This window comes from Mesocricetus auratus, unplaced genomic scaffold, assembly GCF_017639785.1.
Source record: "Mesocricetus auratus isolate SY011 unplaced genomic scaffold, BCM_Maur_2.0 Super-Scaffold_100676, whole genome shotgun sequence".
In the NCBI taxonomy this organism is placed as follows: Eukaryota; Metazoa; Chordata; class Mammalia; order Rodentia; family Cricetidae; genus Mesocricetus; species Mesocricetus auratus.
In genome coordinates, this window is record NW_024429266.1 from 173,761,346 (window position 1) to 173,783,973 (window position 22,628).

Sequence of the window (22,628 nt, forward strand, 5' to 3'; positions counted from 1 at the left end):
ACCCAGGGAACTTCACTGCAGTCAGGCACCATTATTCTGAAGGTGGTCCCTGCCTAGACAGAGAGAGATAGCAATGGTTTCCACATCATACTTCTATTCCATCTTCAGGGATCCTCAGAAACCAGGTGCCACATCCAAAATCATTGATCCCTGCCAAGGGCAGCAACCCAGGGAACTTCACTGCAGTCAGGCACCATTATTCTGAAGGTGGTCCCTGCCTAGACAGAGAGAGATAGCAATGGTTTCCACATCATACTTCTATTCCATCTTCAGGGATCCTCAGAAACCAGGTGCCACATCCAAAATAGCTTGCTCCAAGTCTCCCATATCCTGTGAACTAGAAAGAGCCTTCTGCCTGTGCTGGCAGGAATCACTCTCCACACTATCTCAAAGTCTTAGTTCACTTGGTGACTGGACAGCTAAAGGTATCTCAGTACTGAAAGTGCTCAGGGAGTTTCATCAGATAGTGCCTGTGACTTCCTGCTGGCTCCTGAAGTAAGCAGTCCTTTCTCTCACTGTCTCTTACTATGTAGAGACAATGGGAGCTGTATAGCACTGCCCCTGCCAAACAGATGCTGGGTGAACAGCAGTTGATCCTTCTACTTCTCTGTGTGCTGGGCACCAACATTGACACCCAGTCATACTTTGGTGAAACGCAAGTCCAGGGAAAGTGGTCTGCAAATAGGCGTATACGTGGTGTTCTTGGTCGGAAGTGGGAGCGGGTAACGTGTGCTCACAGGAGAAGGCATCAGGGAAAATTCAGGAACAGTTGGCCTTGAGCCAGGTCTGTTGGCTCACACGTTAGTCTAGCACCTAGAAATTAGAAACTCTATGAGTTCTAGACCATCCTTAAACTACAGAAAGATATTTTCTCAAATAAAATAAAAAGTTGTGTATGTGAGAGCACTGAGCTTTCTAGATGGCCAAAGGAGTGTTTGCTGAGGGTTGGTGGGAATTGTTTCTCAGGGCCTTGAGCACAATATGCAAGCCTATCTCCAGGCGACATCACCAGCCCCCAAAGGGGCCTTTTGAAGAGAACAAGTGTTAAAGAAAGGATGGGTGTGGGGACAGCTTGATTGGCTACCATCCCTTTGTGACACTACCTCTGTGACCTCCTTATTGAATTAGTTGAACCCTGTGTGGTGCATGGTTTCTTTCTAGCTTTGCAGTGAAGCTGGATGATCAGAAGGGAATGGCAGCTGGCCACTCAACCCTCAAAGAACATCCTTGCTCCGGTGAGCCAGCCAAAACACTCTGATGCTGTAGATTATCTCCCAAGCTCCGAAGATTGCTGCCAACCAGCCAATCCTCCTCTTCCGGGAAGTCCGATTTCCAGCCACTTGTGGGGTGGGAGGGGTAATCTCTGGTTGGGTTTGGCTAGACTAGTAGCTGGGGGACCTACACTGCAAAAGCAGACTTGCCTGGTGACGACACGACAGCTGGATTCTTGGACTGCTTGAGTAGACACTGCTAGTGTTGGCCTCTAACTGCATTTGGTGCTTCTCACTCCCACTGGAAGCCCAAGTGGCTGGGCATGTAGCTCAGTCTCTATACGGCTTTGTCCAGCATGCATGAAGCCAGAGTTCCATTCCAGCACCAGGTGTGAGGGCAGTCCAGCTGTTGAAAGTCTGCCTGGGGTATGTGAGACCCTGTCTCGAAAAGGGTGTTGGAATCAGACCTTACTAGAATTGGTGTGTGATTTTGAGAAAAGTTGTGTACTGTTTTGGAGTCTGTCTGACTTATTTTCTCTGAGTTCTGAAGATAATGCCTTACTTACAGATTTGGCCAGAATGACGTACTACTGCTTCTTTCCATCTCTTGAGTTGATAAAAATGATTGTACTTTTTGAGTTCGTGGAAGAGGCAGTGTGTGCTCTGAACCTTTTATTGTCACCCCATACACAGCCTTGACTTTCTTACTCCCAAAGACCTCCAGCCAAATCCACCCAGGCCCCACAGGACTGATTCAACCCCACCAGCTGCCTTTAAACCCCCCCCCCCTTCCCCAGGTTCCCAGCCTGAACAGCACAGTTACCAAGGCTTCCCACTGCTAGAATGTGATTTCATCTTTTCCCATGCTCCCTGGCTCCTATGCATGTACACCTTTAGCTTAACTGGTTCCTGAGAGGGGACATGCCTAACTGCCTTACCTTCAGGAAGTCCCTTCCCGGTTTTAGCTCACTTCCTTTTCCCTGCCCTTAAACCTGCACCTTTTTGTTTCTTTTGCTAATTTTTGGTTTTCCACACACTGTAAACTCCATGATGTCGGAGATTTGACAGCCCTTATCCCAGGGCCTTAGTGTGGCGGCCAAGGCACAAAAAATGGTCGCCCCAGGGCTCGGTTCTTCCATCCTCAGTGTCTGGCTCATCAAGGGTGTGTGGCAAGTGAGGCCCAGAACCGAAACCACCATGAAAAAAATCCTAACTCCACTTCCCACAGCAGTTCTCAGGCCTTCCGTACCTGAGTCTGATTGTGCCTGGGTAACGGTCTCCTAGGAGACGGGAAACAGAGGGCGGGGCCCGAGAGGGCTCCTAGGCGGAGGCGCGCACCGGGGCGCTGGGAGCGATCCTGGCGAGAGGCGCATGCAGGGCCTCAGCGCAGCGCTTCTCCTGAGCGCGGGGCAGCTGGTGCCTGCAGCCGCCTGGTACCGCCAGGAGCGCGGCTCGGAGTGCAGCTGGCACCGGAGGCCGCAGCCGCCCGAGCTCCGCACCAATTTCCCTCCCCAGTGGCCCTGGGCAAGCAGCTCCGAGTTTGACCCGCCAGGGAACCAGCAATGGGCCGGGCCCGCCTCCGCCAGGCCCGAGGGGGCGCGCTGCGGTGGCAGCCTTGGGGATTGCAACTCATTGCCTGCGCGCCACTTAAGCAGCGCCCACGAGTTCATGCCGGGTGCCCAGGACACCGCGAACCCCTACCCTGTCTGCTCCCTGCTCCCCCCGACCCTGGCTGAGCCCCTGCCTGATGCCCCGCCGCCGCCTGATGGTGAGGTGCAGCGAGGGCGGCCAGCCCTAACACCCTAGCAGCTACAGAGAGAGGTGGGGAGGGTGGAAGGAATGGGGAATCTGAAGAGCTCGGGAGATTGGGCGTCCGGATATAGGGTAGGGGCACCCGGAGTCAGAGAGGTCCTTGGACCAAGCCCCCCCAGCTTTCTGTGTTCCTGCTCTGCTTCTCTCTACAGATTCCCTTATCCTCTGGCGAGGATTCTCCAAAGGACCTCACCACATGGGCCGACTCAGAAACGCCAAAATCCACGTAGAGAGAGCCGTCAAGGTCGGAGGGGATGGGGTAGTGGTGGCTACACTTACTAGTTTCTCATATCCTTAAAAATAAATCCATAAATGTCAAAGACTTAATACACACACACACACACCTATAAGTGTCCCCCCCCCCCCCCACCTCCATGCTCAGTCCCTCTTCAGGCCCATAGTCTTGACTGAATTCCCTCTTCCAAGGGATGCTTTCTTCAGCTCAGTCCCTGATTCCCAGCCCTTCTATCCCATTCCCATTAGAAATTATTCTCATCTAGTGCCCTGGTATCCAGAAAGGAGCCACATCCTGCAGCCTTCCTTCTGCTGGGGCGCTGTGTGTCACAAAGGAGTCCTACACTCCACCCTGGGCTGAATGGCTGGCTGGCTGGCTTGCTCCACACTCCTAGTTTCCCTTACTGCCTCTGAAGATTCCCCAGATGTTTGATACCTTGGGTCCTTCTCTGTGCACATCTTTCCTTGAGCTTGGGAGACCAGAATCACATCGTGCCCTGCACTACCCTGCGCCTCAACCCTGGAGATCCAGCCCTCTGTTGGATGTCTCCACTCAAAGAGCTCACCAGCACCTCTCACTTGCATCCCAAACCTTACTCCTGTTCAATGGTCCAAACCTGTCATCCTCCCTGGTATCCAGTTTTCCCCATTTATTTCAGAACCAGAAATCCATTCTTCCAGGTCCTTTCATCCATCGCAAACTCAGGCACACCTCCAAGATGAGTCTCAGGCTAGCTCCTTCCCCGTTTCCACGCTACCACCCTCATTACTATTGCAGTTGTTTAGACCATGGCATCCACCGCGGTCTGCCTCTGTGCCTGCCCCTCCCCCATTGGCTCTTCATGCAGCTGCGTGCAAACTTACAGAGCCAGCCGCCTTTAGTTCCTTACCCTCTTGATTCAGTCCTCTCGCTTTAAAGCATAAGGCTAAATTTAAGGTCCACTGGGCTCCCCACAATCCAGTCACTCTCTGCGTATTCTTGGGAGCTCTCATTGTTCAGATTTCACTCTCCCTGACCTCTCAGTTCCTTCTGACTTCTGGCTAGGCTCTGAACCTTTGCACACGCTACCTACTCTGCTTGTTCGGCTCTGCATTCATGGCACCTTCCCAGTTTGCCATGACCACGTATTACTCTTGAGACTGGGAATACCAGTGATAGAATGTGTGCTTAGCATATAGGAAGCCCTGAGCTCAATCCCCAGCACCAGACAGAAAGGAAGAAATCCTTGCTCTGTCCCTTAACTACCGTGTAATATTGGAGAAACTGTTTAGCCTCTATATGCCTTTCGTATGTAATTCAAATGCAAATTGTTTTTAGTGGTGCACATAAGTGCTTACCACACAGCAGGGACATAGTAACTAGCCGCTGTCTTTGTTTATTTTTCTCCTTGTTTATAAGCTGCCTCCTACTGAGATATAAAATTTCCCTGAAGACAGAGATCCTGTCTGGTTCACCATTGCCTCCTATATGTCCGATGCTGAAGAAAGTCCCTGCCTCTCACCTTACAGCAGAAGAAGATCTTTATGATTCATGGCCGATACCCAGTGATCCGGTGTCTATTGCGCCAGAGGGGCTGGGTAGAAAAGAAGATGGTCCAGCCCCAAGGCACCATCCTGCCGGCACCCCAGAAGGATCTAGATAGTTCAGTGATGGGTGATAGTGATGCCACGGAGGATGGTGAGTAGGTCCCTCCTTGTGCACAAGATGTCCCTCCTGAGTCCTTTTCTGTTGCTTCCTGGTTCAGGGTTAAGACCTTAAAGGGCTGTGGGACATAGACACATTCCCATGGAGTCATCTTCCACACCCACAGAGGATGAAGAAGAGAGTGAGGAGTTTCCGCAGCCACAGCTGTTGGACTTCGATAGTTTTCTGGAATTTGATGACCTGGATGGAGTACATGCTTTGATGGTGAGGACTCTGGGGGTCAGTACAAAACAGGGACTGGCAGGAGGCTTCTATTCAGTTGGATGTCCTTCCGTCTCTGGACCCCAACTTGCAGTCTGGGAAACCAGATTGCTTCTCTAAAGATTGGCTAGATCTGCTGGGTGCTGGTGGACTTGGTAGGCCTGATATGGTGACCACATCCTCTGCTCATGCTGCCTCCGATGGCCTCCCTGCCACAATGCTTCGCCCAGCTCTTCCCTTTGCCCTTGGTAAATGAAGGCTGTAAGAAATGGCTTTAAAAGTCAGACAAGCAAAGGTGATTCGTCCTTCAATAAAGTGAGGGGCCGAGTTCAGTCTCCAGAATCCAGGTGTATTAGCTTGACAGTGGTGGCGCACGCCTTTAATCCCAGCACTTGGGAGGCAGAGGCAGCAGATCTCTGTGAGTTCAAGGCCTGTCTGGTCTGCAGAGTAAGTTTCAGGGCTACACAGAGAAACCCTGTCTCAAAAAAAAAAAAAAAAAAAAGCCAGGTGTGGTGAAGGAAAGCTTGTAGCCTCCCAGGGAAGCAGAAACTAGTGCACCCTAAGGCTTGCTGGTCAGCCAACAGAGCGTACTATACAAACTCCAGTCCAGTGAGAGACCCTATGGCAAAAACAAGTTTTGGGGACTGGAAAATGACTCAGTGGTAGAGTGCTGGCTGTTCTTCCAGAGGTTTAATTCCCAGCACCACCTGATGGCTCTTAAGAGTCTGTAACTCCAGTTCCAAGGGATCTGACACCCTCTCCTGGCCTCCCTGGGTACTGCATGAATTTGGTACACAGACATACTTGCAGGTAAAATACCCATATGCATGAAATAAAAACAAATACATCCTTTAGAAAAAACAAGATGGATGGCTCCTGATGGGACCCAAGATTGTACTCTGGTCTCCACACGCACACGCACACACACACACACACACACACACACACACACACACACACAAAGACATATCCCTACACACAGAAGCATGTACACCAAAACTTGAGAGATGCTGATATGCTGGTGTGGTGAAGAGAAAACACGAGTTCAGAGCTTGACCCCACCCAGACTAAGTGAACTATATGAAATTTCCATTTCTTTTTCTTTTCTTTATTTTAACCCCCCCCATCCCATTTCTCTCTGTGTGTGATATGCATGCATGTGGGTATGGGCCTGCACATGCCACATACACATGTGCAAATCAGACAACTATCTGAACTCGATTCTCTCATTCCATCATGTGTTCCCGGGATCGGCTCAAGTATTGGGTCTTGGCATCAGGCACCATTGTGTGCTGAGTCATCTGGCTGGCTTCAATAATTTCATTTCTGTTTCTATAATAAAATACCCTGGCAGAAAGCTACTTGTCATGGAAAGTTTAACTCCTAGTTCCAGGTTACAGTCAGTCATAGCAGAGAAGTCAAGGTGAAGACCTTCAAACAGCTGGTCACATGGCATCCACAGTCGAGCAGAGAAATGGATGGGTGCTTTGCTCTCCACTCAGCTCGCCTCCTCCCCTTGCATGCAGTCCAGGACCCAAGCCCAGGGGGTAGCACCACCCATCCGGATCTGGGTCTTCCCACATTAGTTAGTGTTATGAAGACAGCGCCCCCCAGACCAACCTGATCTAAACAGTCCCTCCTTCAGATTCTCTTCCTACCAGGTGGTGGCGCTCACCTTTAATCCCAGCACTCAGGAGGCAGAGCCAGGTGCATCTCTGAGTTCAAGGCCAGTCTGGTCTACAGAGTGAGTTCCAGGACAACTAAGGCTCCACAGAGGGGAGAAAAGGAAAACAAAGTTCTACTGTGCAGATGACTTCTGGCTGACCTTGAACTCAAGTTCCTCAGCCTCCAGAGTGCTAGAGTTACAGGCAAACACTATTCGGGGCAGTGATGGCACACTCCTTTAATCCCAGAACTCAGAAAGCAGAGGCAGCTGAACTACAGAGAGAGTTCCAGGATAGCCAGGGCTCCACAGAGAAGCCCTGTCTAGAAAAAACAAAACAAAACAAAAAACAGATGCTGGGCGTTGGTGGCGCACGCCTTTAATCCCAGCACTCGGGAGGCAGAGGCAGGCGGATCTCTGTGAGTTCGAGGTCAGCCTGGTCACAAATCGAGTTCCAGTACAGCCTCCAACAATACAGAGAAACCCTGTCTCGAAAAACCAAAAAAACAAACAAACAAGCAAACAAACAAACAAACAAAAAAACAGGTAAGCACCAGCACACGCATTCTGACCCTTTTTCTAAGTGTCTTCCGTGTCAGTTCATTTGGTTCTTACTCAAGCACTCTAAGGTAGGGTTAGTGCATTCCACGGGTGAGAAAAACAGAGTGACAGACCCCCACAAACATGGCCACAGAGACTTTAACTCACTAAAAAACAACATGAAATTGCAGCATGAAGTCTTTTCTCTTTTCCCCTCCAAGACAGGGTTTCCCCGTGTAACCCTAACTGTACTAGAACTCCCTATGTATACGAGGCTGGCCTTGAACTCAGAGATCCACCAACCTCTGCCTCAGGAGTGATGGGTGTGGCTACCATGCCTGACTCAATACACAGAGGTGGCAGTTTCAAGCTTGGCAGAGTGGTACACATCTGCAATCCAGTGCTTGGGAGGCTGAAGCAGAGAGACCATGAGTTAAAAGGTAGCCTGGGCTACCTAGTGAGATTGAGGCTTTTGTGTACTACATAGCAGGAGTCTGTCTCTAAAAACAAAGAATAGAGCCTATTAGAGCATTGTTAGCTAATAATATCTGTGTCCCAGAGCTGTAGGGAGAATGCAAAGGTTGGGTCCATGGGGAGCCTCTGTCCATGCTGTGTGTTCACTGATTGGAGTCACTGTCTTTCCACTGGGGCAATCACTGATGGTCACAGAGCAAGGTGTGGCATTGTGGTGTGCAGCTTAGTCACTGCCAAGTGGAGGCTGGAAATTCCACCTGCTGTCTGTTCACCCAGCATGCCCTCTAAAACAAATGTCTTCTCATGCCTTATTCAGAAACGGGGGTGTGCAGCAGGGCAGGGAGAAGCTGTCCCCACTGGCCTTCCTGTCTCCATCTCCTCCCCTTTTCTCCAGTCCCGCATGGTTCGGAATGAGACCCCCTACCTCATCTGGACCACTCGGCGAGATGTGCTGGATTGTCGCTTCCTCTCCAAGGATCAGATGATAAACCATTATGCCCGCGCAGGCTCCTTCACTACAAAGGTAGGCATCTCAGGGGGATCCAACCCCAGCCTTTGGGCTGGCAGCCCTGCTTCCTGCTGTACTTGTCAGTTAGAGAAGAATCTACAAAGAACACAGATATTCTTAGGTTCACATCTAGTCCCCAAACTATATGTGACATATGTTGACATGACAATTGTGGGCTCAGTTCCCATGAAGTCCATATGAAGTCTAAAAACAGAGAAGCATCAAAGCAATGATGGAGAACAAAGGGGCCCTTGCCTGAACAGAGCATGTCTGTCTACTGGGTTTCTTAGCAAGCGGCTCCCCCTCTCCAACCCGCCACTTCCTCATCTTGAGATGAGGATACCAGGTTGTCTAAGGTTGTGTAAAGGGTAAAAGGTTTACCAGCAAAAAAAGAAAAAAAAAGGTTTACCAGCATCTACTATGCCAGTGGTTCTCAGCCTGTGGGGCACCACCCCTCTGGGGTCACCTATCAGATATCCTGCGTATCAGATATTCATATTACAATTCATAACAGTAGCAAAATTACTGTTAGGAAGTAGCAACAAAATAAAGGATTGCATCATCAGGAAGGTCGAGAACCACAGTACTATGCCGTCACTCACACTGTGGTGTGAACTATAAAGGCTCCCTGGATAGAATAAGCTTTTGTGGATGGGAAATGGTGGGTAGAGGGACATGGGGCATTCTCAGCTGGCAAACCTGGAGATGGATATCAAATCAGGCCTTGCAAGTGGGCTGGAGGTTCCAGGCAGGCTTTTCCTGGGTGTCTGGACATACACGCTACATTTGGGGGAGCCCCTTGACGCTCTCTGGGTCCTAGCCAGCCCCTTCAGCAGCTGTCCCCGTAGGTGGGCCTGTGTCTCAACCTCCGAAATCTTCCATGGTTTGACGAGGCTGATGCTGACTCCTTCTTCCCACGATGCTATCGCCTGGGGGCAGAAGATGACAAGAAAGCCTTCATAGGTAAGGGGACTCCAGCCCTGTGCCTGGCCCCCTCATGCTGTCTTCCCCACAATGGAAAACAACAGGCCTCCCCTCTTGCCCTCACTTACTCAGTAGACTTCACTCTAACCCCCATCCTTTCCTCCCCCCTAGTGGGTCTTCCATTCCTGAGCCTCCTAGAATGGCCAACCCTGGCCCAGAAAAGCCCAGAGAGCCTGACTGAACTCTAGAGCAGCAGGTTCTAGAGGTTAGTGGGCTGGCTCCATTTGGAATCCAGATAAGTTGCAGGCTGGACCAGGTTCCATAAAAGGCTGTGGGTTCCCATTCCAATATGGGTTCTGAGTTCAGAATTTGGATCTGGGGCAGATGGCAGCTTTTAAATTATGTTCTAAACCTGCGATAGACTTTACAGCACAGTGTGACTCTCAGGTTAGAGTAAGTACCAAAATGGACAAGGAGGACCATGGGTGGTGGGTCACACCTATAATCCCCACACTGGGGAAGCAGAGGCAGGATGGCCACAAATTTGAGACCACCCTTGTCTACATAGTGGGTTCCAAGGTAGTCAGCTTGAAACTGCAAGGACCTGTCCAAAAAAAAAAAAGAAAGAAAGGAAAGACAGGAAGAAGGAAGGAAGGGAGGAAAGGAGGGAGAGAGGGAGGGAAAGGGTACAGGTCACTATCTAGAGACAGTCTGTGCCACATCCGGTCACACTGTGGGTATGATACTCTATAGCTGGGGTAGTAGCCAGGTGCTAGAGTGAGACAGGTAAATGAGGTTCTGGATCCAAAATGGGGCAAGCCATGGTGAGGTTCCAGAACCAGGAGAGGCCTGGAGCCTGGGGGCTGAGCAGGATATCCCTGCCTGGGAGCAGAGGACTTCTGGCTGACAGCTGCCCGCAACGTTCTCAAGCTGGTGGTGAAGTCAGAAGGGAAGCCACACTTCATCTCCGTCAAGGCAAGAGAGGAAAAGGTCCTAGGTGAGTGCTGTGGTTAATTCCACTCCCACTATTATGTGCCTGTTCATCCCCATTCATTTACATGTTTAAGTCATATGACCAGACTGCAGCCTTTGCCACCAACCTTTGTGTCCAGCTTCCTATCTACGGATATTGTTCAATCCTGTTCACCCAGCCATCCACCCATCTACCTAGCCACCATCCATTCATTTTCTCCACCATCCCCCAACCTGGCCACCTCTTACCAATCACTGCAGTCACCTGTCACTGCCATCTTTTCCATGTTATATCCATCTGTCCACTCCCTTCCTTCCCCGCCCTTGCACAATCCATCTTCGTGTCTTCCCATCCACCTGCCCATCCTCTGCTTACCACCTGTCACCCTGAGATCTACCCCTTGCATCTACCCTGCGCCTGTCTACCTGACAATCTGTTAATTGTCCAGCCCTTGAACAGGCCTAATTGACCACTTTAGAGAGGTAGGCTGAGACCACATGGCCCATCCCTGCCTGTGATAACCACTTCAAATTCTCTGGGAAGACACAGAGCTATATCCAAGAAGCCCTGTGCCTGCACATAAGGAACATCTGGGAAGGGAGGGGACATAGAAACCCTCTGCATGCTGGCCCAACATAGTGCTTCCCTCCCTACTCTGCAATACTGGGGTTCTATGGCTAAGGGACTCTGGGAATGAATGGGCAGCTTTACTAGAAGGAGAAAAGTCCCTAGCCCTTCAAGAGGGACCCCTACACACACACCTTCGATTGCTGTCATTTGACCTAGGTGGATCAGGTTCCAAAAAGACTGTTATGTGCCAGGATCTGGGCCATAGGGGGACCCCCTATGACCAGAGACCCTGCATTTAAACTTCTGTTTACTGAGCTCAAGTATGGGTCAGGTTCCAGGTACATTGTAGGATCAAGTTGAATCGGGCCCAGAGGTAAGAGCTGCTGGTGGGTGCTAGGGTAGGCATGCTCTAGAGACCTTTGGGACATTTAGGCTGGAGGCTTAGTTAAGTAAGGGATGCAGGGACAATGGTGGCCAGGGACAAAATGCTAGGGTTGCAGGTGAATTTGGAGCAGTTTCAGGTGAGTGAGTGGCATGTCCCAGGGTGATTGGGGATCAAGTTCATGCTGGGACTCAGGTGTCTTTAGGGCGAGGTCTCAGGTAAGTGATAGGTTTCAGGTCAGCAAAGGACAATGGCATTTGTAACATTACCTGCTTCAAAATGGGCTATTTACAGGTCCCTTCCATCCCTACAGAAGGCACACAGCCCAAGAAACAGGAAAAAAAAGCAGTGACTGTGTCCCCAGAGTTTGTGGATGATGCTCTGAGTGCATGCGAGGAGCATCTTAGCAGCATGGCCCACAAGGACATAGACAAGGACCCGGATGTGCCACTGTACTTCAGCCCTGAGGGCTGGTCCGCCTTCCTGCAGCGCTACTACCAAATAGTCCAGTAAGTGCAGGGCAGGGCTGTGGGCGTATGGGCAGGGGCTGCAGTCAGACCTTCTCCATCTAGCACAGCCCAGTCCCCCATCTTCTTTTATCCTGGATACTCCTGTGGAACCCTCAAAGGCTCCTGTCAAAAGAAGCCTTTTCTTTGAGAGGAGCCCTTCCGCCAGCCTGGTTCTAGAGCCGCATCAGTCCCAAATAAACACACAGGAGGTTATATTCATTATGAAGCTGTTGGCCTTGCTTGTCTCTTACTGGCTAGCTCTGCTTTAAGTAATTACCCCATAATTGTTAATCTAAGTATGTCTCTTACCAGAGAATAGTTCCGGGCTCCTACCCCATGGAGGTTACATGTTGACTCTTCTGTGTTTCTCCTTCCCAGAATCCTCCTGAACTCCTAGTCCCACCTATCTAGATTCCTATTGGCTCAACAGTGCTTTATTGACAAAAGACTTCCCCAACAGGCTCCCACTGGCTCCATGAGAGAGTCCAATCCACTGATTTCCCACCTTAACATAGCATGGGCCCAAGGTGGTAGCTTGGGTTGTCAGTAGACTTAAATTCCAGTCATTTCTTCCCATCTCCTAAACTCTGTGACCCTGGGGATATCACTGAACTTTCTGAACAACTTCTTCTTCTTTTTTTTTTTTTTTTTTTGGTTTTACGAGACAGGGTTTCTCTGTATTGTTTTGGAGGCTGTCAAACCAGCCCGGCCTCGAACTCACAGAGATCCAACTTCTTCTTAAGTGCAAAATAAATTTAAAAATAGCATCCACCTTGCAGAATGGTATGCCACAGGATAATTTGTATTGTGGGGTCGGCACGGGCTTGAGGTGTCCACTCTTGTAGACCCCCCCCCCGACAGGGTTTCTCTGTGTAGCTTTGGAGGCTGTCCTGGAACTAGCTCTTGTAGGCCAGGTTGGTCTCAAATTCACAGAGATCCGCTGGCCTCTGCCTCCCAAGTGCTGGGATTAAAGGTGTGCACCACAACTGCCCGGCTAGGCTCAGCCTTCTTAAACTAAGAATTATCAAGGATCCTTTTGTTTGTTTGTTTTTGTGTTTTTGCTTTTTGGGGGGATAAGGTTTTCTCTGTGTAGCCCTGGCTACCCTGCCCTGGGACTTGCTCTGTAGACCAGGCCAGCCTTGAACTCAGTGATTCACCTGCCTCTGCCTCCCAAGTGCTAGGATTAATGGCATGTACCACAACCACCTTGCTAGAAATATCCTTTTTTATGTCCAATGTGGAGGCTGTTGAGAACCCACCAAAAGTAAGAATCACATAAACCCTTCAGAAAACAGATATGGGCAGGAGGCTGAGGCAGGAGGATCACTATAAATTCAAGGCCAGCTTAGGCTAATAGCAACACCTTATCTCAAAAAATGACCTCCCACACACACACATAAAAAACAATCTCCACATATATATAAGTGGTGAGTGACTCACTTTATCACTGCCTTATGACTTTCTCCACTGTTTTTAAACAAGCCCACATAAAACCAGGTAGTGGGGGTGATGCCTTTAATCCCAGTAACTCAGGGGGCAGAGGCAGGCAGATTTCTGTGATCTTGGCTAGCCTGGTCTACAGAGCAAGTTGTAGGGCAGTCAGGACTATGCAGAGAAACCCTGTCTTAAAACAATGTCAGGCATTGGTGGCACATGCCTTTAATCCCAGCACTTGGGAAACAGAGGCAGGCAGATCTCTGTGAGTTCTGAGACCAGCCTGGTCTACAAGAGCTAGTTCCAGGACAGCCTCCAAAGCAACAGAGAAATCCTGCCTCGAAACCCCCCCAAAAACTAAAACAAAACAAGAACAAACAAACAAAAAACATTACTTGGGAGGCAGAGACAGGAGAATCTCTGTGAGTTCAAGGCCAGCTTGGTCTACTGAGTGAGTTTTAGGATAGCCAGGGATACACAGAGAAACCCTGACTTGAAAAACCAAAAGAAAACAAAAGAAAAAAGAGAAACATAACAAGCCCATGCGAGGTCTCAGTGGTTAAGAGCACCAACTGTTTCAGAGGTTCTTATTTGGTTCTAGCACCCATGTCAGGCAGTTCACAACCACCTATTACTCCCTTAAAGGGACCTATTGCTTCTGTAGTCCTCAAGTACCTGCGTGCACACACACACACACACACACACACACACACACACACACACACACACACATTTTAAAAATAATAAAAATTTTAAAAAGACTATGTCCCATTAGCCTTACTTTTATAAAAGTTAACTTCCATCAAAGCAGGTTTTATAAAAATCATACTGAATAGACATTTTCAAATTCCCTGTACCCTTGCCACTCCCAGGTAACATTTCCCTTGGCCTCACTCCAGATTTACTAGGCAGATACTGACACAGACCACAGGAAAGCTCATTAGGAGCCAGTGGGACTGATCCTTGGAGCCCTTTGAGCTCCTCTGTCTGGTCACCCTTGTTCTTTTTTTTTTTTCCTGTCTTTTATTTATTTTTCAGTTTAAATTTAGATAAGTCACTCTTGTTCTTAATGCTGCTCATAAAAACAAAACTGTCTATGGTAGGAAGTCAAACTGTTAAAGTGAGGCCAGCACCCTGGGGAGTCTTTGTTGTCCAGGAGTAAATGGAGCAGCCATCTGGGACAGTGTATGATTAGTTGAGGACACTGTCTATCCTGTAGGGAACAGGGTCCCCCCTTTCCTATGAAGCCGTCTGTCTGGGCCAACTCCTACCCAAGCATGCACACAGCCAACCACTCAGTCAGCAGACTTGGAGAGTGCCTACTAGATGGCAGGGGTTGTGTTAGAGTGTGAGATAAGCAGAGAGGGAACCTCACAGAAGACAGCCCTGCAGGTTCGACCCGCAGCTCCGAGGAGACTGTGTGCTCAGCCTAGTTGGCCCAGGGTTCAACCCTCTGTACCACACACCAGAAAGGCCCTAGGAGAGGGCGGACAGCAACTTTATAAGTGGATTTGTGGCAGTGGGAGCGTGTGCAATGGGAGAGACAAGCCTTAGGCTGAGAAAGTACGACTGTCACGCAGTTAAGTCAGATGAGGTGGGGGGACTCGGAAAGCCTCTCCGGGTGAAGCAGTGGGGCTTTTGTACCCTGACACAGTCACTCCACCTGGTCCCCTAACTCTCCCAGCTTCAATTTGCATTTCCCTAAAATTGGCTGAGTAATACTTCCCTAGAGGGTTGCTGAGAGGATGGGGGGGCAGTCTGTCAGAGTGCCTGGCTTAGTGAGTACCCCATCCTCAGGATCCTAGGGAAGAAGCTGCCAGAAGGAATTGAGAAGGGCTGTAGTCTGGATAGGTTAAAGGCTGTTGGTGATCTGGGAGTGGGAAGCAGGGAGACCTATCTAGGTGTCTCAGGGGCAGGTGTGGCCAAAGCAGGTTGGAGGTGGGAGGTCCTATCCTCTCATCTGGCCCAGGCCCCACCCTCCCCAAGTCCCGCTGTCTCCACACAGTGAAGGGGCGGAACTGAAACACCTGGAGGCCCAGGTCCAGCGCTGTGAAGACATCCTACAGCAGCTTCAGGATGTGGTACCCCAGATCGACATGGAGGGGGATCGAAACATCTGGATTGTGAAGCCAGGAGCCAAGTCCCGTGGCCGAGGTGGGAAGACAAATTCTTCTTCCAGTTTTAGTACCTTTATCTACCACTAGAAGCCAAGGAGGCTAATAGTTCAGACTGCCCCACTGCCAGGTTTAGATCTCAGCTGTTACTAATAGTGACCTTGACCAGCCAATTCACCTCTCTGAACCTCAGTTTTCTCCACTGTAAAATGGGGATGGTGCTGGGTCCACCTGCCAGGTGAAAGCTGAATGCAGCACACACCCACCTCTCACACGGTGCTTGAGGCTTCGCCTCTCACTGCCCATAAGAGTGTCTCGGGGCCTTACTTCACTGCATCACTTCAGGGAATCCACTGTGGTCACATGAGGGTCCCGCATCAACCTGGCCTTTAAAGACTGTAAAAGCCTCCCAAGAAATTGACAGAAAACTTGTAAGGATGACATTCTTTATTGAAAAGGATCTACATGTTGATGCACCGGTAAGTGAAGTGTCACAAAGTGAATACACTGGGTACCTCAGGTTCCAGGGGATCCAATCGCTCTTCTTGCCTCCATGGACACCAGCCATGCATGTGGCAGACATGTAAAACATTCACACATAACATAAAAATAATGAACTTTTAAAAAAAAGGCAGAAAAAGGAAAGTGCATCTGTGCCTAGGTGGAAACAAAAGCATTGTTCAAGGCCAACCTTAGCTACACAATAAGCATGAGGCCAGCCTGGTCTACGTGAGACCCTGTCATAAAGTCAATGAAAGCAAGAAAAAAGAGAGAGGGAGAACAAACTGGGCACGGTGGTGCAAATCTCTAATCCCAGCACTCAGGAGGCAGAGGCAGACAGCAGACAGATCTCTGTGAGTTGAGGTCAGCCTGATGCACTGAGTGAGTTCCAGGACAGCCAGAGCTACACAGTGAGACCCTGGTGTGTGTGTGTGTGTGTGTGTGTGAGAGAGAGAGAGAGAGAGAGAGAGAGAGAGAGAGAGAGAGAGAGAGAGAGATAGAGATAAAGAGACAGAGACAGAGAGAGGGGGGAAGGGAGAGGAGAGAGACAGAGACAGAGAGAGACAGAGAGACAGAGACAGAGAGGGGGAGGGAGAGGAGAGAGAGAGAGAGAGGAGAGAGAAGGGGGAGAGGAGGGGAGGCAGAAAGAGAGAGAGAGACAGAGAGGAAAGAGGGAAGAAGAGAGAAAGGAAATGAGAATAACAAAAAGAAGAAAAGTAAACACATATCCTTGGACATGAGAACTTGTAACCAGTTTGTTGTAACAGAATGAGGTGGCATTTGCCCAGCCCCACCACAGTACCAGCTTCGTCCCACAGCCTCTCACACTCCATAGGAGCCTAGGAAAGCAGGGCACAGATAGTTGTGTAATGGGAAAGCTCTGCATAGGATCCAGGTACAGCAGCTGGCTTCATCCTGGGCAGAGAGGGAGGTTTCAGTATGCCTAGCCTCTTTTTTGTTTGTTTGTTTTTCGAGACAGGGTTTCTCTGTATTGTTTTGGAGGCTGTCCTGGAACTCGCTCTGTAGACCAGGCTGGCCTCGAACTCACAGAGATCCGCCTGCCTCTGCCTCCTGAGTGCTGGGATTAAAAGCATGCGCCACCAACGCCCGGTCGGCCCTAGTCTCTTAACTATTGGAGGAAAGTAATATATGTTCATGGTCAGCATGCACAAGAATGGTCAGAGGACAACTTACTAGGGGTCTGTTCTCGCTTTCCCATGTAGATTGGAAGAACTAAACTTGGTGATAAGTGGCTTTACCCACTGAGCCATCTTGCCCTTATTTAATTTTTTCCTAATGTTTATTAATATTATGTGTATTATTTTGCCTGCTTGTGCATATGTGCACTGTGTGTGTGCCTGCTTCCCATGGAGGCCAGAAGAGGGTGTCAGGTCCCCTGGAATTGGAGTTGTGCCATATGAGTTGTGGGGTCCTCTGCAAGAACAGCAAATGCTCCTAATGCTGGGTCTCCAGCCTCCCACCTCTCGGTTAAAATTGTACCTGTTTATAGCAAAACAAGGTTTATTAAACGATTAGAAAAAAACTGAAGTCTTAGCTTTGCTAGAGGGAAAATGGTTCTGACTGGGTTGGGGGCAGCCTTAAGGTTCAGCTGGGCTTGTGGGGATGAGAGCCTATGATGGGGTTCCAAGCCTTTTGGTCCCTGACTACCTAGGTCCTCCCCTCAGGTATCGTGTGCATGGACCACCTGGAAGAGATGCTGAAGCTGGTAGACTGCAACCCTATGCTGATGAAGGATGGCAAGTGGATTGTGCAGAAGTACATTGAGCGGCCCCTGCTCATCTTCGGCACCAAGTTTGACCTGAGGCAGTGGTTCCTGGTGACTGACTGGAACCCACTCACTGTGTGGTTCTATCGAGACAGCTACATCCGCTTCTCCACACAGCCGTTCTCTCTGAAGAACCTGGACAAGTGAGCTCTCCCTCCACCTCCCTGGACTGCCCAGTCTAGTGAGGTCAGCAGACAAACACAACAGTGGGCTCTGCAGGCAGGGAGGCAGGCTTTCCACCACCACGCGTCCTCTGCCCTGCAGGAGCTTGCCAAGAGGCTGCCCTTGGGATACAGAAATGAGCAAAACAAAAACTCCTGCTAATCAAGGGCTTACATCCTCACAATGAGCTTGAGTAATCATGGCTAACATGCTAGGTGATACGTTATGAAGAAAATGTAGATCTGGGTAATGGCAGACTAAGAGAAACTTGAAAGGAGAAAGGCAACCTGTGGTTTGCTCTTGGGATGAGAGGGAACCTTGATGAGACCTGGGTTCAGATTCTAGCTCTGCAGCATCCAGGTTGTGCTCCCCTAGAGACATGGAGAGACTTAAGCCTCAGTTTCAGATGGGGCCCAGTGGTCCCATCTATAACACCAGCACTTGGGAGGCTGAGTCTGAAGGATTTTGAGGTTATCCTGGGCTATATGATGAGACCCCCCTCTCAAGACAAAACAAGCCAGGTGTGATAGCTCCTAACTGTAATCCTAGAATTTGGGAGGCTAAGGCAGGAATAAAAATCAAGCCAGGTAATGTTGGATGCCTGTGATGCCAGTGCTTAGAAGGTAGAGGCAGGACAATCAGCTCACTGTCATTCTCAGCTACATGGCAAGTTTTGTTTTTATTTTTGGTTTTTATGAGACAGGGTTTCTCTGTATTGTTTTGGAGGCTATCGGTCCAGCCCGGCCTCGAACTCACAGAGATCCGCCTGCCTCAGCCTCCCGAGTGCTGGGATTAAAGGCGTGTGCCACCACCACCCGGCAGGCAAGTTTAATCTAGCCTGGGCAACATGAGATCATTTCAAAGAAAAAGACCAGCCTCAGTTTCCACATCTGAAGACTGGAGTAGCAATGCACTGTTTGTCATCAAGCACTTCACATGTGATAAGTGCTCCTGCTTGGTTGTCCCACAGCCACTTCTCAAACACAGTGAAGTGAGTTATTACCATTTTAAACAGATACGAGAGGGGTGAGCAGGTTAAATGACTTGCCTGAGATCTCACAGCTGGTCACTGGGGAAGCTGGGATTTGACCATCCAGGGTCATCGTCCCCGTCTTATTCCCTGTCACACACAGGAATGGTGAACTGAAACTAGGCCCAAAGCACTTGCTACACTTACTGTGGCCTGACAGTAGCTCCAGAGTGTTCTGAGAAATGACTAGCCCTGGCCTTGAGTGAACAGGGAGAAGGCGGGGTGGGGTGGAGGCAGCTTCTGTGCTTCTGTCCTGTTGATCTTCCAGCAGAGGTCCTTCTCAGTTGAGCTCACCAGGACGGCCGACCAGAGGGTTCTGCCTGCATCCCTGAGGCTGGGCTCCAGGGCTGAGCCTGTATCTCTCTCTGATCCACTCTAGCTCTGTGCACCTATGTAACAATTCCATCCAGAAACACCTGGAGGCCTCCTGTCACCGGCACCCGATGCTGCCCCCAGACAACATGTGGTCCAGCCAGAGGTTTCAGGCCCACCTGCAGGAGATGGGCGCCCCAAATGCCTGGTCTAATGTCATTGTACCTGGCATGAAGGCTGCTGTGATCCATGCCCTGCAGACCTCCCAAGACACTGTGCAGTGCCGGAAGGCCAGCTTTGAGCTCTATGGGGCCGACTTTGTGTTTGGGGAAGACTTCCGGCCCTGGTTGATTGAGATCAATGCCAGTCCCACCATGGCACCTTCCACAGCTGTCACCGCCCGCCTGTGTGCTGGTGTGCAAGCAGATACCCTGCGTGTGGTCATTGACCGGCGACTGGATCGTACCTGTGACACGGGAGCCTTTGAGCTCATCTATAAGCAGGTGAGATGTCCCAGCACCTCCCACAGGCAACTGCACAGCAAAGCCCTGGCTGGGGTCTGCTGTGAGAGAGTTCAAGACCTGATTCCTGACCCTACACACAGGGTGTCCTAACCCAGACACGTCCCATTGGCCTGTCTCCTCATCTGTGAGAGAGTTCAAGACCTGGTTCCTGACCCTACACACAGGGTGTCTTAACCCAGACACGTCCCATTGGCCTGTCTCCTCATCTGTGAGAGAGTTCAAGACCTGGTTCCTGACCCTACACACAGGGTGTCTTAACCCAGACACATCCCACTGGCCTGTCTCCTCATCTGTGGAGGGCACTGTTCTCTGAGAGCCATTAATACCATTAATTCATAGTCACAGGTAATATTTTCAGAGGCTTGGGACCTGAGTTTCCATCGTAATTCCAAGCCTCTAGATAGTAGCCTCATTCTCTTGTCTATAAAGTAAGACTGTACCTGGCTCCTCCTTGTGCTGTGAGAATGGGTGGTTTGATCTTCGCACAGGGGTTTGCTAGAGTGCCAAGCTGGAGGACACAGAGGACAGCTCTAGCTACTATCCTTGCCCAGTAAAGCTGATGAGGCTCCATGCACCATAAGGCTTGCCTATCGAGTCAATTAGTAGTGTTATAATATTATTCATCTTCTTCCAAAAACAGATTTGATCCTGCTTATTTATATTAAGTATAGAATTGTGTGGGGTTTTTTGTTTGTTTGATTTTGGTTTTTTGAGACAGGATTTCCCTTTGTAGCTTTGGATCCTGTCCTGGAATTTGCTCTGTAGACCAGGATGGCCTTGAACTCACAGAGATCCGCCTGCCTCTGCCTCCTGAGTGCTGGGACTAAAGGAATGTACCACCACTGCCCAAACTAGAATTGTTTTTTATTCAAAAACATTACCTTGTTTCATTGATTTTTGTTTTTGTTTTTTGAAATGGGGACTTGCTCTGAATAGCCTAGACTGGCCTAGAACTTAGGCTGTTGCCCAGGCTAACCTAAAACTCGTGGCATTCCTCCTGCTTCAAGCGTCCCAAGTGCTAAGATTATAGGTACGAGTCATCACACCAAGCATGGAAATAAAATATCTGATCAATCCTCGCTTTCCCCAGTGCTCAATTTCCTAGCAGTTTATCAGGGTTCTGAATCCACCAATGGATGAAGTCATCCATTGGGCAAAGCCCGCAGAGTCTAATTCTCTCTAGAAACACTCCTAGGGGCACACCAGGGGCATGCCTTATAAAAATCCTAGGTTTTCTCAGTCCAGTCTAGTTGACAACTGAGATTAGCCACCACAGCTGGACATGGGGCTCCACCTTCCAGTATTCAGAAGGCTGTGACAGGGAATCACTGTTAGTTCAAGGGAAGCTTGTTACACAGGGAGTTCCAGGCTAGCCTTGGCTTCAGAGAGCCTACTTAAAAACAACTATCATACAAACAAACCTTTAAAAGGATGTTTTAAAGGGTTTCTGAATTCTGAGAACAACGTTTAAGGTCTTTCAGCTAGGATTCACCGAGGTCTAGGTTTGCTACAGGAAGGGAAAACACTGACTAAATGACCTGAGTGGCCTTTTTTCCTACGGTTCCTGATCATCTTAGAATAATGTGCTGGCAAAAGGGTTCCATCTTTGTTAGGGATGTCATCACTAGTTGTCCAAGATGGAATCCAGGCCTGCAGGTTCAGTATGTGCAGTTCTACTGAGCTACACCTGTAATCCCAGCACTGGGCAACACAGGTTCACTGCCCGCCTGGTTTACAGAGCAAATGTCAGTTCAGCCAGGAATTTATAAGGTCCTGTCACAAACAATGTAGTCTTGGAAGAAAGGAGAGGAAATGGGGAAGAGGAAGTAATTTGCAGTTTAAAACAGCAAATTCTGTAGGGACATGGCAACACATGCCTGTAATCCCAGGATTTAGGAGGCTGAGGTTGGAGGATCAGGAGTTCAAAGTTATCCTTGGCTGTATGTGAGCTTGAGGCCAACCTGGGCCTGCAGTACTGTCCCACATTGTGTTTTTATCTGTTTTATCTGTTCAGCTCGGTCTGTTCTCTGAATGTTTGTCTCAGAACAAACAAGTTGAATAGGGCTGGGCACACACATTTTTCAAATGTCCGTTGTCCCCTAGATTTCTTTCATTGCTGATCTGGTTTTGAGTCTGAGGGCCAGTATAACCAAGGTGGCCACACTGGTGGCTTTGTCTCTCTCTGGTCTCCTTTATCTAGGACAGCACCGCTGCTTTCTTCCTGGCACCCTGACCCTTTGAAGGCCAGGCAGCACTGTCCCACATTGTTTTATCTGTTGCCTCCTTGTGTTGTTCAGCAACGTCTGTTCTCTGAATGCCCTGTAAACTAGAAGATAGGGTAACAAGCTGATGGGCGGGGTTCAGGGCAGAGAGTTTTTTTGGCAAAAAAACACTTAAGTGGTGCTAGGCACCTCATGTGACTGTCACAAGGCACAACCAGGAATCTAATTCCCGGAGCCAAATTTGGCCTTGGACCAAGGTGGCTGCCATCAGAGCCACATTCTTCCCTTTGCAGCTTCCTTCACTTTTCTTTGTATTATTTATTGTGTTTGGGTTGTGTGTGTGTGGTTACGCATGCCACAGCACACATGTGGGAGTCAGAGCACAACTTCTGGGAGTTGGTTCTCTCCTTCCACCCCATGGGTCCTGGAGCTTGAACTCAGCAAGTACCTTTACTCACTAAGCTATCTCAATACTGCTTGCCCCCAAATGCATTACTTTGTGTTTCTGTCCATTTTCTGTTGCTAATAACAGAATACCATAGACAGTGTAAATTACAAAGAAAATAGGCTCAATTCTATCCATCTTTGACTGCCCATGGCATGAAAACACTTGCATTCCCCCTCAGGCCAGAGGTCGCTTTAGTGTGCAGAGGACTGAGTGCTTTGTGTATGTGTGGTTACATGCGTGGTTGTCTCCATAGCTAAGATTCTCTGCTTCTCCAGTTTCCTGATACCTAGGGCTCTGTGACTCCAGATCCTCCGGACCCCTTGATAACAGAGGGAGCTTCCTGTTTCTCAGAAGTGCCTCTTGACCAGACACCCCAGAAACTGATTCCA

At 49.5% G+C, this 22,628-nt stretch overlaps 2 protein-coding genes across 14 annotated transcripts in view; one reads left to right on the top strand and one right to left on the bottom strand.

The window, feature by feature from the left end:
• The window catches only part of Ttll3 (tubulin tyrosine ligase like 3), a 24,469-nt gene continuing 1,841 nt past the window's right edge, over nucleotides 1-22,628 (top strand). For 5 of the 13 annotated variants that reach the window (XR_005873753.1, XM_040737517.1, XM_005066147.4 and 2 more), the window contains exons 1-11: nucleotides 19-2,979; nucleotides 3,176-3,267; nucleotides 4,767-4,935; nucleotides 5,069-5,166; nucleotides 8,235-8,363; nucleotides 9,197-9,311; nucleotides 10,165-10,269; nucleotides 11,511-11,706; nucleotides 15,146-15,294; nucleotides 17,441-17,684; nucleotides 19,113-19,548. Coding sequence is in view for 12 of the 13 variants with exons in the window: in XM_040737517.1 (XP_040593451.1) it covers nucleotides 2,583-2,979; nucleotides 3,176-3,267; nucleotides 4,767-4,935; nucleotides 5,069-5,166; nucleotides 8,235-8,363; nucleotides 9,197-9,311; nucleotides 10,165-10,269; nucleotides 11,511-11,706; nucleotides 15,146-15,294; nucleotides 17,441-17,684; nucleotides 19,113-19,548 (2,130 nt within the window). In the remaining variant the exon portion in view is untranslated. Of the gene's footprint in view, nucleotides 2,985-3,013; nucleotides 3,033-3,175; nucleotides 3,268-4,656; nucleotides 4,936-5,068; nucleotides 5,167-8,234; nucleotides 8,364-9,196; nucleotides 9,312-10,164; nucleotides 10,270-11,510; nucleotides 11,707-15,145; nucleotides 15,295-17,440; nucleotides 17,685-19,112; nucleotides 19,549-22,628 lie in introns of those variants that run through there. The other 8 variants (XM_040737515.1, XM_040737516.1, XM_040737519.1 and 5 more) reach the window with 8 other exon arrangements.
• The window catches only part of Rpusd3 (RNA pseudouridine synthase D3), a 9,020-nt gene continuing 6,806 nt past the window's right edge, over nucleotides 20,415-22,628 (bottom strand). Inside the window, exon 9 of the mRNA XM_021224838.2 lies at nucleotides 20,415-21,895. Coding sequence (XP_021080497.1) covers nucleotides 21,863-21,895 — 33 coding nt within the window. The 3' untranslated portion in view covers nucleotides 20,415-21,862. The remainder of the gene's footprint in view (nucleotides 21,896-22,628) is intronic.